Consider the following 19716-nt stretch of genomic DNA (forward strand, 5'->3'; position numbering starts at 1 on the left):
GTGAACCAAACAAGATACTTGGCCAGGAGATACTTACAAGCTAGTGGGGAGGAGCAATAAGCATATTAAATAAACAAATATGGTGCATTAGAATTTGATACAGATTATAGCAAAGTTAAACAGAATTAAAAATATAAGGGGTAAGAATTGGACAGTTGTAGCTATTAAATAGAGGAATCATAGTAGACCTCATTTAGAAATCAGATGTGCACAAAAAGTTGAAGAATTATGAGGGAGTGATCTAAGATAATTTGGGGAAGGTAATTCCTAGCAAAAGCAGGGTTAAAACAAAAGACCTTAGGTTGAGAGTATTTGGCTTTGTTTAGAACATCAAGGAGACACCCCTTGTGGCTGGAATAGAGAGGAAAGGAGAGAGAGTAATTAGAGGTGAGGTCAGAGAGGTAAGAGCAGTGATTGGCAGAACAGATTATAAATAACTTTGTAAGTCATTGTTAGAACTTTGGTTTTTACTCTGAATAGGGAGCCAGATCAGGGTATTGTGCATGCAGAGTGATATAATCTGCTTTATGTGTTAATTAGGTCACACTGATTACTGTATTGAAAATAGACTAAAAAGGAACACAGATGGAGGCAAAGAGAGCTCTGAGGGAGGTGTATAAATCTAAGCAAGGGGGATTGTTGATCAGACCAAAATAGTAGCAATAGAAATGATGAGTTAAATAGCTTTGACTCTCAATATATTTTAAAGGTGGAACCAACAGAATTTTATGATTGGGTGTAGGGTTGAAAGAAATGACTCTAGAGTATTGAACCTGAAAAACTGAAGGATGGAGTTACTGTAAAATAAAATGAGAAAGTGGAGACTTCTGACTGGAATTGGGAGTTTAAATTTTCATATGTTCTGCTCGAGATGCCTATGAAATAGCCTACTTGAGATGTTGAAGTAATATTTGGATGGTCAAGTCTGGAGTTGCAGGGAGAGGTCTGACTTTATTCAGATTGTGTACTGCTACTTGGTACCTGTTAAAACTCCAGGCCAGTACATATCAGTGCTACTTATTTAATTGATGAGTGAAAAATAGCAGTTTTCTTCCTACCCATCTTCATAGAGCCTATGAAGTTTATCTTTCATCCTTGAAATTAGAGAAGAGGAACAAATTAATCCCAAATAAGTATTTAGAATATAGGAAATTAGTAAAATGGGAAATAATAAAAATATTTTAAAAGTGAAAGGTTGGTTCTTTGAAAAAGTAACTAAAATTAGTCAATCTCTAGCAAGACTTACCAAGAAAAGAAATAACGAAAACATGGATTATCAACATCACAAATGAAAAGGGGAAATCATTAGAAGCCTCCATACATTAAAAGTATATTACAGAAGTATTGTCAACAAATTCAACAACTTGATGAACAAATTTCTTGAAAGATACAACTTACAAAAACAAGAAGCACAAGAAGAATTAGAAAATCTTAAGGAACTCCATATCAATTAGAGGTTGAATTTGTAATTGCAAACTTTCAAAAGAGGAAGTGCTAGGGTGAAATGGTTATGTCAGTAAATTCTATCAACACTTTAAGGAAGAAAAAAATGCCAATTTGTTATAGATTCTTAGATATCAGAAGAAGACAAAACAGTTTCTAAATCCTTTTATGAAGCAGCTTAACTCTGGTATGAAAACTCAAAAGAGACATTAGAAGCAAAGAAATATTACAGGCCAATACCTCTTGTAAATGTAGATAGAAAATTCTTAAGAACGTTTAGCCACCTGAATCCATCAATATGAAAAGGCTAATGCACAATGGCCAAGAGGGGGTTTATGTTAGAATGAGTACAAGGTTGTTTTAACTTTTAAAAATCTATCACTGTTTCGAAAGAACAGCTTGTGTATTATCTGTGGTGAAACAGACCACCAGCCCAGGTGGGAGGCATGAGTCAAGTGCTCAGGCCTGGTGGGCTGGGAAGATCCAGAGGAATCGGGTGGAGAGGGAGGTGGGATGGGGGACCGGGATGGGGAATTCGTGTAACTCTATGGCTGATTCATATCAATGTATGACAAAACCCACTGAAAAATTAAAAAAAAAAAAAAAAAATCTATCACTGTATCTCACCACACTGGCAGAATGAAAGAGAAAACCCATAGATCATCTCAATAAGTGAAGAAAGCATCTGACAGAATGCAAAGCCCATTCATTATAAAAATTCTTAAAATGGGAATTAAAAAAATATCATAAGTCTCATAAAGGGCATCTGTGAAAAATATACAGCTAGTGCCATACTTCATTATAAAATGTTAAACCTTTTCCTTTAAGATTATGACAAGGAAAAGATGTCTGCTGTCAACACCTCTATTCAATATTGTGCCAGAAGTACTAGCTAGTGCAATAAGAAATAAACAGCATATAGATTTAAAAGGAGCAAGTAAAACCGTTTGCATCTTTAGATGACGTTATTGTGTACATAGAAAACATCATGCAATATTACAAAAGATATACTAAGATAGCTGAATTCAACAAGGTTACAGAATACAAGGCCAATAGAATTAGAAAGCAGTTCCAGTTTTATACTAGCAATGAACACTTAGAAAATGAAATTTTACTCTCTCTCCATTCTGCCTTTTGACTTTAGTTCCTCATTGCTTTTTTTCTCTCTGATTTATAAAAAAGTACCTGGCATCCAGACCCTGATAAAATGAGTATTTTGAGGTGCTAACCTGCTCTTCTTGGTCAAATGGCTTTTCAAATAAAGTCATTTTCCTTGCTTCAAAAAAAAAAAAAGAAAATGAAAATTTTAAACTTTTTATGTTAATATCAAAAATAAATATATAGAAGTTTGTTATTAAAAGAAAACAACACCTGAATAAATGGAGAAATAAATCACATTTATGGTTTGAAAGACTGTAAAAGTGTTGCAATGCCCATTCTCCCCAAATTGATTTATAACTTAAACCAATTTAAACTGCAGTTTCTGTCAGTATCCCAACTTATTCTAAAATTCAGTGGAAATGTGAAGACTCTGGACTAGCTAAAAGAATCTTGAGAAAAAAGTGGAGGTCTCATACTTATTACCTGATTTCAGGACTCTGTATAGAGCCACAGTAATCACAGGGGTATGATATTGCCTTAAGGATAGATAAATAGATCAAAAGAACAGAATAGAATTCAGAAATAGATTCATACATATGCAGTCAGTTGATTTTTTTTTTTTTAACCAAAGCACCAAGTTCAATAGAGAAGAGAAAGTCTTTTTAACAAATGATGCTAAGTAGATGGATATCTCAACCCCTGTTTCACTCTTAACACAAAAATTAAAGATGGATTGTGGATCTAAATATAAAATCCAAAATAGTCCTTCCACAGATTTTCTTCACCACCTTGGGATAAGCAAAGCTTTCTTGGATATGACATGAAAGGCACTAATCATAAAGAGAAAATTTGATAAATTGGACTTCAACACAATTAAAATTTCTACTCATTAAAAGATGTTACAAAAAAATTTTTTTTAAAAGAGAGAAGGGAATTCCCTGATGATCCAGTGGTTGGGACTTCCCACTTTCACAGCAGAAGGCCTGGGTTCGATCCCTGGCTGAGGGAACTAAGATCCCAGAAGCTAAACAGTGCAGCAAAAAAAAATAGACAAGGCACAGACTAGATAATATTTGTAGTGGATCTGTCTGACAGAATACTGATACCCGAAATATATGAAGAAGTTTCATATATTTTTAACTTTTCCTTTTATACCCCTTTCCCCCCGCCCCCCGCCCCAAATCTTGCTTAGTTGCTTCTGGATTATTTTTTCAGTTTCTTACATTCAAAGGATCATTAATCAGGTGACTGATACCTGAAATTTTAAAGTCTACAAATGTAAGTGTGAAATTCATCGTGAAGAATCAGTGGCATCAGTGGCTCAAGCTTTGCAAAGTGTCAAGTAACTCTGTTGAGATTCTGTTTATTTGACCTGTAACTGATCTGCTTTCCAGGATCCTCAGTCAAGATACATATAAATAGTTCCCCTAAATTTTTCTCTCATGTGCTTAGTCGCTCAGTTGTGTCCATCTTTGCAACCCCACGAACTGTAGCCTGCCAAGCTCCTCTGCCCATGGGGATTCTCCAGGCAAGAATACTGGAGTGAGTTGCCATGCCCTCCTCCAAGGGATTTTCCCAACCCAGGGATCAAACCCAAGTCTCCTGCACTGCAGGCAGATTCTTTACCATCTGAGACACTAGGGAAGCCTAAATTTTTCTTTACCAGTTTATTAAAGTACCAGTGATGCAATAGTTTTGTCTTATTTTATTTTGTCATTCTTCAGCTACATTGTCTGATTTAAACTGACTGACTAATCTGTGAATCTAATCAACACTTAACATCTTTTCACTTTGAGCCTTTAAAATTATGTAATACTACAATTATACACACCATGGAATACCAGTCTAAGTTGTAATTTAGGGATGGCTCATACATAATAACTGCTTTTTTCTCAGAGTTTGATTTACGCAGTAGAGGCATCAGGTGTTTTACTGTAGCATGCATTTATTTTTGAAGTGAGAAATCATTCATATATACTAAAAGTTCAGTAACTGTGTTTAGGGCATCAATCATCTCTATGATAGATTCCCAAATAAGTAATTTTCTTTTTCTTTTAATCAAAGTATAGTTGATTTATAATATTATATTAGTTTCAGATGTATAGCATAGTGACTCAGTATTTTTACAGATTATATTCCATTTAAATTTATTGTAAGATACTGGCTATATTCCCTGTACTGTACAATATATCTTTGTGTCTAGTTTGTTTATACATAGTAGTTTGTACCTCTTAGTCTTACCGTTGTTTTGCTCCTACCCCTTTCAATGTTCCCATTGGTAACCACTATTTTGTTCTGTTTGTGAGCCTGTTTCTCTTTTGTTTTATTCATTCATTTATTTTTTAGTTTCTGTATGTGAATGGTGACATCCAATATTTATCATTATCTGTCTGACTCATTTCACTTAGCATAACACCCTCCAGATCCATCATGTTGTTGCAAATGGCAGAATTTCGTTCTTTTTTATTGCTGAGTAGTATCCCAGTAGGTAGGGGGGTGTAGGTGTGGATGTGTGTATACATACCACATTTTTATCCATTCATCTATTGATGGACAGTTAGGTTGCTTCCATATCAGGCTATTGTAAATAATAGTACTGTAAACATCAGAGTATATGTATCTTTTCAAATTAATGTTTTCATTTTCTTTGGATATATGTGCTCAGGAGTGAAATTGTTGGATCACATGGTAGTAGTAATTTTTTTTTCAGTTGACCTCTTGTTCCTTAGGAGCCTGGTGGGCTACAGTCCAGGGGATTCCAACAGAATCAGACATGACTGAACACAGTACTAGGGACTAAATTGTTCCTTAACAAATACATACTTTAATATATTTTTAAAATAAAATAATTCCAGGACTTAGTCTAATATTTTGAAAAATGATAAGAGAGTTCAGTAAAAAAATTAGCATGTTATTTAATCTAAATACGATGTTCTTCTTTCCACTATTTGATGAATCAGTTCAGTTCAGTCGCTCGGTCGTGTCCAGCTCTTTGTGACTGCATGGACTGCAGCATGCCAGGCTTCCCTGTCCATCACCAATTCTCAGAGCTTACTCAAACTCTTGTCCATTGAGTCGGTGGTGCTATCCAACAATCTCATCCTCTGTTGTCCCCTTCTTCTCCCGCCTTCAATCTTTCTGTTTGGTGAGTAAACCTATGCAATACATATGCAGAGACATCCAGTAACTAATAAATGGTTGAAATTGTAGGAATTTTTTTCTCCAGTGTGCTTACCTAGCTTGGAGAAGGAAATGGCAGCCCACTCCAGTATCCTTGCCTAGGAAGACCCATGGATGGAGAAGCCTGGCCGGCTACAGTCCATGGGTCGCAAAGAGTCAGACACAACTGAGTGACTGACACTACACTACCTAGCTAAGCTAACTTACTTTCTTTTTTCCCCACAGTTTCAGCTCCTAGCTTCAGCTCTATTTAAATCTGGTTCAGATTTCACAGCTCTAGGTAAGTATTGCAGTGTACTTTATCTGGCCATATGCCCTAGCATTGGGGAGGTTTGATTTTGATTTCTTCAAAATGAAACATTAGATGAGATGTCATCCAAACAAATGAAACAGGATTCAAGGTAACATGCCAAAATTCTTGATAACTGGCATCAGTTCCCAGTTCAATTCCTATTACACCAATCGCTGCATTATTATGCAAATAGATGGCACAGAAGTCTCGTCAAAATCATTTGTATAGCATTATTTTGGAATGCAGACTGTATTACTGATATACTTACCATGAGTTAACATTTGTTGGTTGATGGGTTTTCCTGTCAGTTTGTTCTTTGTGAAATTGTGTGATATCAGCAGAAAGGTGTTGGGGTGGGCAATAAATGTTTGGGTGGGCAATAAATGTTTGGAAGCAGGGGGGTGAATTAACTCTTTCCTGAAAATGGGAATTTTTGTAAGTTGATATCTTTACAGTTCATGTGTTTCTCAAGCATCCCAGATATGGACATCAGTGTTCACTTATTAGTACTCTCATTTAGTATTAATGAATTATTAAATTAGTTAAACCAGATTGTAGTAATTGGGGAGTCTGTAGAAGTTCTAGAACTCAGAGCTTTAGTCAGGTGAACTTTCAAGGATCTTTGTGTTAGGATAAGTCATTATAGCTTCAGTTTTTCAACAAGATAGTAGCCTTTTGAAGTATGGGAATTTCCAGCTCTTCTCTTGTTATTATAAAATGCAGTCACACAGTGATTGCATACTAATTCCATTGATGCTGGTGGTGTTTTATTTAGCCTTTAGAGTCAGGTAATAGTATCGAAATTTTCCCATATGTAATATAAATGCTTCTGGTTATCTTTGCAATTAAATACACTTTGGCTTAACTTCTTCACTGTTTGTCTCTTAAAGGTGAAACATACCTCAAAGGCAAAAACAAAAGCCAGAGACATAGAATTCCCTGTTTTTCAGGGGGTTGGGAAATAATAGCAATGTCTCTTGGGGTCTTGCCCCTTCTTTTTCCATAGCAAGTGATTGAGGCTTCTCTACTGGTCAAGGCAACTCTAGTCCTGAGTTCTAATTCCAGAATATGTAGGATTCCACCACAGGGCAAGAGGACTGCTATAAAACATAACTTCAGTAGGTTCTTCTAAAAATTTACATAATTGTTTACCACCATTCCACACACTGAAAGGCTTTTTAAAAAGGACTTCCCTGGAAGTCCAGTGGTTAAGAATCTGCTTTGCAATGCAAGGGACATGGATTCGATCCCTGGTCCAGGAAGATTCCACATGCTGTGGGGCAGCTAAGCCCACGCATCACAAACACTGGGCCTGCACTCTCGAACCCTTGGTCTACAACAGGAGAAGCTACCACAAGGAGAAGCCCGTGCACTGCAATGGAGACTAGTCCTGGCTCGCCCCAACTAGAGAAAGCCCACACACACACAGCAACAAAGACCCAGAACAGCCATAAAGAAAGAAACCAGTTTAAATTTTTTTTTTTAAAAAGGTGTATTCAGGTTGTTAGGAATCTCAGCCTTGAGATAGAGTCTAGTTATAGGCTTATTTTAGAAAGTTCATGCCCTTTTGAATTTTATCTTTTGAAATGAATTTAGTGATAGACACACTGGGAGCCTGGCACATAGATATTCAGTTTGAGTGGGTGCGTGCCTTGTTATGTATGGATACTGTAGCCCAGAGCCATTGTTTTTATTTTAATGGTGGATAGCACTGAAATGTCTCTGGCTGACTTATATTTAGCCTTTAGAACAAGAATTTCTTGACAGTCATTTAAATATATTATACTGTTGTCAACAAATATTTTATCTTTAGCTTAACTCTTTTCTTTGCTCTATTCACTGTCAGCTAATATATTTTGTCAGGAACAGTTTGTTTTACTTGGATTCTAAACAGACCTTAGGTACACTGAGATCAATACAGGCACAACAGAAATAAATACAAAAAGGGAAATTTTCTGTGTGGTTTTGTTTCCTACCTTGTCTGAAAGGAAGCAGTGTAGTAGTTAAGAGGGAAGAGTGTAGTATAGTGGCTAAGGGTCAGAATCTAGGTTTAGATATCAGCTTTGCCATTTGCTAATTTTAAAAGTGACTTTGAACAAGTCACTTTTCTAATCATTAATTTCTTCATCTGTAAAATGGAGGTAAGCAGAGTAGTGACCTCAGGTTGTTGAGAGAATTAAGTATTCTTGAAAACAGCAAAATGAAATGCTTAGTAAGTGTTCTGTTTAGAGTACCACTTCTGTTACCTGCCTTATAAATGTAAACTTTGTAACATTGGTGAATTTCAATAAATTCAGGCTATATGCCAATTTTCATAAGGAGAAATTTGACATATTATTTGTTTTAAAAAGTCTTTTTCATAAGGTTTCATGCCTATTTAGAGTTCTTGGTTCTTCTTATTCATTTTCTATCTGATTGTTTTACCTTCACTCCACTTAGAATTTAAATCTAGTGGGTTTTTTTTAAATGTATGGCTGTGTACACTTTTCATGCATAAATAACTATTTCATTTTCTAAATTATGTTCCCCCCAAAATTGACTCAAATAAAATTTCTGACTTCCTTCAGAATTCATCCAGTTTATCTTAACCTCTCAGAATTAAAAAGCATTTGCTAATGTTATTTGTAATTTTAAAACTTAGAAAGGTGGAAAATGGTTTACAAACTGCTGGCATTGTCTTAGTTTTGAAAAATGACTGACTTTGGAGAAAAATAACCTTTGAGGATCTTTAGCTTAGGCTGTTGTGGCTATGGCTGTGGACACTGAAGCTTGACTTCTGACTTTTAGCTAATTTTAAAAGCATACTTTCAGCAAGGTATGTTTTAAGAACATGAAAGTTAAAATCAATACAGCCTTTTTGTCCTGTCACTACCATTTATGTAGTCATGTTGCTGTTGCTGAGTTTCCTGGTGCCCCCCACATTTTGAAGGGTTTTTGTTTTTGTTTTAATATTCAGGTTGTCTTTGAACAACTTCCCTCAGTCTCTGTCTCCTTCCTTCAAGTGTGACCGCTTGCATTTGGCAGATCTTTACACACAGACATATAGATAGAGTTGATTCCCACAATTCACAATAATATTCTATACAGTTACCTGTAACCCTGAATTTGGTTAATAGTAACCCATTGCTCCTATGGAAAATACAGAGGGTGCTGCAAGCCTTTTGTCACAGAATTGTTTCAACTAATTAATAAATGATGTTGTTTTGTTACAGCAGGAACATACCTTACTTACATGTTTATATTGTTTGTTCATTAACATTGAACTCATGCCAGTAGCACTGTAGCTCACCCTGAGCAAAGCTTATCTAATGTGTATTTTCTTCATAAAGCACATCACAGCCTTCTTGCACTTAGGAACACTAGCCATCACTTCAGCACCGCACTTGGGGGCCATTTTAAGCAGTGAAGTCACCAACAGAAAACACAAAATGTGAGGAACATGACACCAAGTAGACTGTGAAAAGAGCACTTGTTTATAGTCTGAGAGCTGAAACAAGTGGGCAGAGAACTAACTAGTTTGACCTCAGTTGAGAACGTATGTTTACATGTGGCAGCTGAGATTTTTTGCCTCTTTGTGCCTGTCTGTGATTGACCACAAAAGTGGCACAATACTAATTTAGGGATTACAAATTTAGCAGGTAGACAAATGCACAAATATGAAATCTGTGAATAATGAGGATCAACTGTACACGTGTATACACATACACAGATGTTTGGTTTTATGTGTTTTGGTTCTATTATTATGCAATATTAAAATGTGTATTCTCCACATAACTTTAAAATTTCACAATGTGGCTTGGAGATGCTTATGTGAAGCTATACTAGATTTATTGTATTTGTAAGTGATACACGATGTCCCATAATAGGGATCTACCATAATTTAACTGTTCATCTAATGATAGTGTAAATTTCACGTTCCTTATTGGTAAATGGTGAATAAAAATAAAAGATAGGTTTTCTATTTAATAAGTACTCAGTTACTTGATAAAAATAAATAAATGAGCTTTAGAGTTGGACATACATGGGTTCACACTCCATTCTCTTTCCTCTCCAACTGTGATACGTTGTTGAATGACTGAATCTCTCTTAAGTGTCTCATCTGAAATTGGAGTTTATGGTAACTGCTTCATATGATTTTTGTGACAGCTAAATGTGGTCATACGTGAAGAACCTAGCAGGTAGTAGGAGACTCAGTGTTTATTTCCTTCCCTCCTAATCATTTGATCTCGTGAAAATGATATTATAAGTACTACCACAGAATCAGTGTCCTCTCAAAAATATAATACACCACATTTTTTTATACCACAACATTTTTACAAGGAAAACAAAGGTGGTAAATGCCCTGAAGTTGAATGTGAACAGAAACAAACATGTTTATCAAGTTTGTGACATAATCAGACAATGGGGGGAAAAGAGAATTAAATCTTTTTAAGTACAGCTTATACTGTATACTCTCAGTGAAGTATATTCTAAAGATAGCAAAAGCAAGGAAATCTTGAATTTTGCTGGTACTGATTTGGGCATAGTAATTCTGGAACTTCTTTTGTGTGTGTTTTAGGTTGTGCAAATGAATAAATATGATGATATTGCTGAAAGAGATTGTTTCTCTAGTAGGAGAAAGGAGATATAAATATGGAATGAAATAAGGAGAGGAAGAATCCTGTGGGTTCCTTAAAAAATGAATTAGCACTAAAAGCATGGACTAATAATTTTTTTCTTTTTAAAAGAGATATGTGTATTATATGTGTGCATATATATATATATAGTCCTAGAAACAGCACCACTGATCTTGGTTTGTAAATATCATTTGACACTAAAAGGAATTAGAGCTGTTAGGGAAAATGATAGATTCCAAAGCTGTGTAAAGATAAGCTTGGAGATCCTACTGTGCCAGAAAATGAGGAGGTACTCAAAAAGTAAGGGGGTAAAGTCAGAAAGAGAAAAACAGTTTCGTATATTAATGCACATCCATGGAATCTTAAGAAGTAGTACTGATAAACCTATTTGCAGTGCAAGAACAGAGACGTAGATTTAGAGACCAGACCTGTGGACATGACACGAGAGGCTGGGATAAGCTGAGAGCATGGCATTGGCATATGTGCAGCGCAGTGTGTACAACAGCCAGCTAGTGGGAAGCTGCTGCATGGCACGGGGAGCTCAGCTCGGTGCTCTGTGAGGACCCAGAGGGTGGGGAGGGCGTGGCGGTTCCCGTGGCTGCCTGTTGTTGTAGGCAGAAACCAACACAACATTGTAACACAGTAGCCCTCCAATTAAAAGTAAATTAAAAAAAATAAAAAAATATTGCTTCCATCCTCTGGAAGGACATTCTTCTGTACTATCTGAATTTTCACTCAGTTCTTTGAGACTTCTTCCAGCTCTCAGTGGCATGATTTTCTACTGCTTTCTAAAGACCCCTTTGATTTTTATTAGATTTTAATTATCAAAACAATTTTAGTGGTCAAAAGCATTAAGCATTAAAAAGAAAAGAGAAATGAAAATTCCTCAGTGGACCAGAAGAGGAGAATGCTTACAAGGAAAGGAAGAGAAATCAGTATTAGTTACTAAAATACTAATCATCCTGCTGGGTGGTATTCAGATAATTGCATTTAATCTGCACTGTAAAGGTTATGACATAAACAGGATTATCACAGATTTGTAGCTGAGGAAACAGTTGTGGAAAGGCTGCTTACCGTATGTAAGATAATACCATTGCTGTGTTGCAGAACTGGAATAGAGCCCATCGCTCTCTAGTTTCAAAGCCTGATTTGGTTTTGATTTTTCCATTATACATTGCTGCTTTTGTCAGCTAGCTTTACTATTACGTGTAGAGCATTAAACACAGTGGATGAGTTTCTTTGTTATCTCTCTTTCACCAGGCTTTTCGGACGTGGATCACACCTATGCTCAAAGAACTCAGCTCTTTGACACCTTAGTAAATTTCTTTCCTGACAGCATGACTCCTCCCAAAGGCAACCTGGTGGACCTCATCACACTGTGACTGAAGAGTCCCTGGACAGAACTGGAGCACAGGAGTCTGCTTTTGGTATTCTGGATTTTAGCTCTGTTGACTGACAGTTAGGCTACAGTGACTGAGGACTGTACCAGAGCTTTGAAGGGATCTTTGCTGTCACAAGTTTTAACCCTCTTCCTTCACACCTGACCTTGACCCCGTCGTCCTCATCCCATTCCTAAATTAGGCTAATAAAGTGAAATTGGTATATACTTTCCATTAAATATATATTTTTTCTTACTTTAACTTTTAAGAATTCATGAGTATAAAAAAAAATAATCAGGCAGTATACCCTTTTCTGAATTTTATTTCATTTTTATAAAATTGGGACAAGCCAGCCCTGTTCACGGACTCAGTGCTACAAGGATTGGGATTTTGTTGTTGGGTTGTTTTGGCCTTTCTTTCTTTTTCTTTTCTTCTCATTTCACTTTACCTTACATCACCCAGCTGCTTGTAAGTGATTTATATCATCTGTTACCTCTTCACTTCATTCTTAACAGTATATAGTTCCGTAGGGCAGTTGCTGTATGTTTAAGTGATATGTGTGTCTTTGTTGACTAGTCTTGTATTACATTAACAGTAGGAGGGACAGAGGGCTCCTTGTCATAGAACTAAAAGGTAAAACCTGAGATTGATCCACACACTTACCTGAGATTGGTATATAGTATTCTTATAATGATATATTTTGTAGTGGTTATTATAAAACTTTGAGTCACAGAAACCTTAAACCAAGGAGAGAATATACTTCAGCACCTTTAAGAGCCATTCTCAGAATTACCAGCAGGAGGATTCTGGTTGCGACTGATACGCTCACTGATACTGCTGTAGTAATTCTGGAAGACAGCGACTCCTTCCCCTGGCAGAGCTGTTCAGGACCAGGGCTTCAATTTCTTCCTATATGCTGTCAATTTTTTCCTATAAATGCTGTCTCTTTGTAGTGTTTCCATTTGGGAGAATGGGTTCCAGAGCTGCTTTATTTCCATACACATTAGCTCCCTACGTCTGCTTCTGTATACTGATATTTTAAAGAATAATGGTTTGTAGTTCATGAAATACAGTTGACAGGCATTTCATATAACACATAGACCAGGCTGCTTTTAGTGGTGAAAAAGAAAAATATTGGTACAAATATTTTTTAATTTAACTAGAAGAAAGGCAGTTCTACAGTTCTTTTTGTTGTGAAGATTGGAGGCATGTATTCCATGAAGTGCTGTGGAATGCAGCGTAGGAAAGTTATACCTGGCCAAGAAATATGCTGTATGCAACTGATACCCATCATGCTTAAAGCAGACCAAGTATAATAAATGTCTACCAGTCCAGTGGCTCTTCCAAGTGAATGCTTTCCAAGAATTTAGTACGTCCCAAGTAGCAAGGTTAGGCCTCACCAAAGAAAGAAGAAATTGATTTGCACTTTGGAAAAGTCTCATGTACAGGAATGAGACTTTGAGATCCGTCTTCAGTCAGTCATTATTGCGTGGTTTCTCATCTTTTGGAGATGGATAGAAATATATCTCTCCTACTACTAGCCTTGAATCTTGGGGTCCTTGGCTTTCCAAACATTCCAAAGCAATCAGTAGTGATTTATAAAACAATTAGATTTATGAAAGATACAGTACATAATTCAGGAAGTACCTAACTGTATAGCTGCAGAATAACCCAATGATTTTACAGGTGAGCAAGTAGAATCAATCTACTTACTACTTATACAGTTCATTAAAAGATTTCCCTGAGTGACAGTCAAGAACATAAAACATTATCGCTAATATTATAATCTATTGAAGTCCTTTTGCGGAATCAAGTACAAATCAGTGAGTTGATAGGAAAGAACTTGGAAAGAGTTTCTAAATTTAAAAGCTCTAGTTTTACTCACTGTGAATTCTGGCACTTTAAAGACAATAACCAAATGAAGTTCTGCTGCCCTCAACCATTTATTTTTTAATTAATTAATTTATTTTAATTGGAGGATAATTACTTTATTATGGTGGTTTCTGCCCCTTTTTTGGGCCATTTTTTCCCTGTAGTTCTTTAGATTCTGTATTTGGAGGAAACTCAGTTCTTGGACTCAGTGATTTTGTTTGCTTTTAGTTTTCCCTAACTGACTTTCTACTGATTGTTTTCTAAATATTCTTGTTCTAATTTCATCTTTCCTCACTTTAAGTGAAACCTCTTCTCTTTTTCACTTATATATATATTTTTCACTAACATGTTGAAATAAGATTGAGTCATAGCAAACCATTTAGTGTTGCTTAAGTGACATAGACTGTATTTAGGAAGTTATAGACTAAGTAAGTCAGAATTTGTATCCTGGGGCAGTGCTGGTAATGATTACAGGAAAATGTAGGGAGGGCTTCATTATACCCACCAAGATTGACATTCTGCTCACTTTTGACATCAGAACCCTGATGTGTAACTTGTTTATATATTTAGTGAAGAGCTACATGTATTTCCAAGTATTCTAGCAGTATATTATACAATTTAATCTAATTTGGTATTTATATTACATTATTCAAGTAGCCAAATATCTGTGCTTTACTACTTAAAAATTCTTTTAACCTAGCTTAGTGAGCCCTGGTTTTAGATGCATTAGTTAGTGGAGTACAGTTTGCTTCAATTTCATTACCCCTAACTTCAGCCTTATCCCCATTTCTCCTTTTTCTACTGGAATATATTATTCCAGAATAATAAACTAGATATAATTTAAACTAGAAACAGACTAGCCTCTACCAGTATTTTCAGTGCTTGTACCTCGTGAAATTAATTATCTGATTTGCAGGATACTTCCAAAATGCACTTGGATCTTGTGGAGTGACAGAGACCTCATGTGGCCAACCTGATAATTCACATATGTTGTCCTCCTGTGAAGCAAAGGAATTGAGACTTGGGTGCCTAGCTCTGTGCTAAAGCTGACAATATTAACCTTTAGCAAGATTGTCATTTAGACCTGGTTTTCTTTAAAACTGATAGAAAACATTAGAAAATTAATACACTGATTTATCACAGAAAATCATGTTGGGTTTAGAGCTCAATGTTTTAAGATTGTAAAACTGCCTTCATTGGTGAAATATGTCTTGAACATAAATGATTTGCCAGCTTATCTTTCTAGTGGATCTCTCACATCTGCCTTAAAAGTGCTATTTAGAGATACAGTAACAGAATTTCAGGTAAGACAGTTTTAAAATTTATAAACAGAAACTAGTTTGAGACACAGTGCGAGATTGTGAATGATACTTAATGGCTCAAAAGCACTTATAAAGCAGTATGGATCTGATTTTGTTTTCTAAATTAAACTCAGTGTCATGTAAGGAGTTACCCTATAATTCTTAACACAAGATGAAACTCATTAGGTAACTTTGGGTCATTTGACTATTTCCTAGGTGAATGTCATGCTACCTCTTTAGCTAGTTGGGTGTTACGAAGCAGTTGAGAATTCTGGTTTGAAATGATTTCTATGGGAGAGGATCATACAATGTGTATGTACTTTAAGCAACATCATCCAATTATTTAAAAATATGCCCTTTGTAATCTTTTTTTTTTTCTCTCTTAAAAAATACATGTTCATACCCCAGTCGCTCAGTGGTAAAGAATTTGCCAGCAATTCAGGAGACACAAGAGATGCAGGTTCAATCCCTGGGTTGGGAAGATCACCTGAAGGAAATGGCAACCCACTCCAGTATTCTTGCCTGGAGAATCCTATGGATAGAAGAGCCTGGAGGGCTACAATCCATAGGATTGCAAAGAGTCGGACATGATTGAAGCGACTTAGCACATGCAATTTCAAGCTTTTGCAGAAATTCTTGCCTGAACTTTAACTAAGTTTTAAATTCTTAAGACAGTCCTTAATCTAAGACACACAGGCTCCTTAGAAAAAGTTCATAGTTATTAGAGGAGTAATCATAGAGAGTCTGTATATAACAGTAGTTGTAGATTAGGTCTTCAGGTTCTTTCACTCAAATTTTTGTATTCCTTATTAATCAAATAGCATTATTCTTTTGTGATTTTTGACTATGGCCTACATCTCCCTGTGGTTTGTATTAATGCTGAAATGATATGGGTGCCCCAGACTTCTAATCGGGAGGTAATTCAGTGGAAATTTTTATGTTTGTTGAAATAATTAGGAGCCATCAAGATCAGCTGAATGATGTCAGTCAGCACTGTTTGTTTTGACAGGGAGGACTCATAACTACAGTTATTGATTTCTTCACCAAATGCTCTTTTTATTTAAAAAAAAATGCTGTCTTAAAAGATTTTATTTATAATTTTTAAACCTTAATTTCTTCCTGTCCCCCAAATACTATGAATTGTGCTTCCATTATTTTTCTTAGCTATTATAACTTTATTCTGGACTTTTTTAGCCCTAGACTTCCTGGGTTTTCAAAATCATTCTGAAGCAAACATGCTGTTTTATCCTTGTTTATAACAATAGATTTAAAATTTAAAATCATATGTTATTAAAGAAATTATTGTGAAATTTAAAATCATATGTTATTAAAGAATTTATGACATTTAGACACTGCTATAAAAATGCTTGTATCATTTTCATTTGGGGGATAGTAATATGGCTTATAGCTTATAGCATTCTTTTAATGGAAGAGCCACTGTTGGCTGCTTTGCCTGGCCCTAAGAAGTATAGTTATACTATAGATGAGGTGCAAGTTTCATAGCAGAGCTCATGGAATTGAGCACATCACCAGAATTTTCATTTGCCTGTTGTCTTTGTATTTCTTTGCCTTTTTCCCCCTATTCTTAGAGCCTCCCTGGTAGCTCAGCTGGTAAAGAATCTGCCTGCAATGCAGGAGACCCTGGTTTGATTCCTGGATCGGGAAGATCCCCTGGAGAAGGGATAGGCTACCCACTCCAGAATTCTTGTGCTCCCCTTGTGGCTCAGCTGGTAAAGAATCCACCTGCAATGCTGGAGACCTGGGTTCGATCCCTGGGTTGGGAAGATCCTTTGGAGAAGGCAACGGCTACCCACTCCTGTATTCTGGCCTGGAGAATTCCATGGTCTAGTCCATGGGGTTGCAGAGTTGGACACTTGAGTGACTTTCACTTCCCTTTTCTTACCTCCCCTGAGTAGCATTGATTTTCTCCTAAAGTTGAATTTTGTGTTAAGAATTGACTTTCAGTTTCTGAGATAATTGAATATCAGGAATAGTTTAATTGCCATGAAATGATTGGTATTCATTCGTTTTTTTTTTTTCTTTCTTAAAATAGTACAGAGACTTCCCTGGTGGTCTAGTGGTTAAGATTCCGTGCTTCCAGTGCAGAAGGTGCAGGTTCGATCCTTGATCAGGGAACTAAGATCCCACATGCCTCTTGGTGTGACCAAAAAAATAAATAAAAAATTTAAAGTGTAGTACAGTCTTATAAATGTCTCTTCCCCTTAAGTATGTAAATTTAGTGAATTCCCTGGTGGTCCAGTGGTTAGGACACCACATTTTCACTGCCAAGGCCCTGGGTTTGATCCCTAGTCAAGGAACTAAGATTACATAAGCCTTACCACGTGGCCAAAAAGAATAACAACAACAACAAAGAATGTGAATTTAGCTCAAATTTTAAATAACTAAGTCCTATTCCCAGTCATCACCAGTGATAAATCCTATAAATTCTCTGACAATAGATTTACAGCCCTTAACTTAAGGAGTCATTAGAAATTATAGTAAACCAGATTTTCTTGTAGAACACAGATGCCCTTGTGGGAATCTGTATTTTTTTTCTCTTAGGATTCTGAAGTTACAGATCTTGAACTCCAGTTCAATTCATAACGTAAAAACCTGAAAATCAAAGGGTAGTTCTAGTTTATCTTCCACAATAGCCATTCTTTGGAAATAAGACTTACAAGCACACACTATCATGTCCCCAAACACTGCCTAGCTTTATTGTAAACAGTGTTACGTGGATGTTACTTGAGAGCCATAGGGTTAGCAACAATAAAGGGGGAAATGTTTAGTAGGGAAATAGATCAGTTGTATCACTTGGAATTATGAACTAATTTGTCTTCTTTTTCTTTTTATCTGCTGTTGAAACAGTTTCGATGAACTATTAAACAGTTGTATGTAATGTCCTATTTTGTCTATTTGGCATTTTCACTTGCAAGTATTGAACTTTAGGAACAGATCTATATAGGAGATTTGAGGGTTTGTTAGTTGAAGGAAAAATAGGAGATTTTTGCCCATGGATTTGAAGGTCCACAGATCTAAATGAAAGAGAAAGTTCTTCATTTCTAACCATAAATTAATCTATTGCAGTGCTGAGAAGCAGCCTGTCAAAAGCGATCAAAGCTCAGTTATTCTGAACAGTCTTTAGAAAGCAGCATTTCTTGGTTAGTTGCTTTTCTCACTCTCCCAAATAGCTGATACAGATCTTGAAACAGAAAACCCAGTTATAATGGGCTCTAGATCTTAAAGTAGGTGAGCAGTTTCTTATGTACAGCCAGTTCCTTGATAAGGATCCAAAGAAAAAACCAGCAATAAACCATTTTAAACACACAAGTTTTTTGGGCTTCCAGGGAACTTTTTTTTTTTTTTTAATCAAATTTAAGCTCTTGCTGCACACAGCTCTGTACCATCTGGGATGCTAGCATTCACAGCAGTTAGTTTGGATATTTGAGCTGTCTGCCACGCGAATACCAACCCAAAAAGATCGTCATTCTTCAGTTTCATTCAGTGCTTAATGAATGCAAAATTAATTGGCAGAAAGGAAAAACACTGTGTGATGTACTGAACAGGCCTTTGTGCATGATTAAGGAGTTACTCAAGTAGCCAATTCTGAGCTTAATTTCTCTCCTTTTGTTAACAAATCTCAAGAAAACCTTTGTTACAGTTTAGCTAGTGTCATATGGTTGGCATTCATTTTCTACCCCTTTAGGAAGAAAATTATCATTTTACATTTAACTTCTAACCCATACAGAATTGAACTGACATCAGTTTAGTTTTCGTGTTTTAAAATAAATAAATTATACATACTCTAGAAAGTCTCTGTTTATTCGACTTTTCCAGGAAGTAAATGAGTTCTGGGCTTGGCATTAGGAGTACTTAATAATTTTGGTTTGTTCTTTAGGTTTCCTCCCCATCTGTGAAGTGACTACATTAGAGAAGGTATCTAGAATGAGTTTAATTCTACGGTAACTGGCAGAGCTCTGTAAATTCATTTTGCAGCAAAGGAGAGGATCCTGTGCCATCAGATTTTGGCAAGTGACTGTTTTAGCATGTTGCCTTGTAGTTGCTGTGTTTACCTTCTTAAGGTAAAAGGGGGGAAACGACAGAAATGTGTAGCTTTACATTTTTTAAATTTTGTACTTTACAAGTCTTAGGGTAATTGCACCTTTAAAAAGGCTTACTTTAAATTCTCTTGGCTTTTCTGGTGGAGACCCTGGTTCGATTCCTGGATTGGGAAGATCCCCTGGAGAAGGGGTAGGCTACCCACTCCAGAATTCTTGGGCTTCCCTTGTGGCTCAGCTGATAAAGAATCCGCCTGCAATGTGGGAGATCTGGGTTCAGTCCCCGGTTGGGAGGATCCCCTGGAGAAGGGAACAGCTACCCACTCCGCAATGTTCTGGCCTGGAGAATTCCATGGGCTGTATAGTCCATGGGCTCGCAAAGAGTCGGATATGATTTACACATACACATTAGCTATAAACCCCAAATTTGATAGTAGGATATCAAAAGTCCAACAAAAGTTTAAATGTGAGCAG

The 19716-nt window shown here is 36.2% G+C and overlaps 1 protein-coding gene across 5 annotated transcripts in view; it reads left to right on the forward strand.

Moving 5' to 3' along the window:
* The window catches only part of MKLN1 (muskelin 1), a 390406-nt gene extending 373026 nt beyond the window's left edge, over nucleotides 1-17380 (forward strand). For 4 of the 5 annotated variants that reach the window (XM_065938894.1, XM_065938895.1, XM_065938893.1 and 1 more), the window contains 2 exons: nucleotides 5950-6004; nucleotides 11893-17380. In XM_065938894.1, the coding sequence (XP_065794966.1) occupies nucleotides 5950-6004; nucleotides 11893-12014 (177 nt within the window). In that variant the 3' untranslated portion in view covers nucleotides 12015-17380. The remainder of the gene's footprint in view (nucleotides 1-5949; nucleotides 6005-11892) is intronic. The other variant, XM_065938892.1, reaches the window with a different exon arrangement.
* Nucleotides 17381-19716: the final 2336 nt, after the last annotated feature.

The sequence above is a fragment of the Muntiacus reevesi genome, chromosome 6, assembly GCF_963930625.1.
Source record: "Muntiacus reevesi chromosome 6, mMunRee1.1, whole genome shotgun sequence".
Lineage (NCBI taxonomy): Eukaryota > Metazoa > Chordata > Mammalia > Artiodactyla > Cervidae > Muntiacus > Muntiacus reevesi.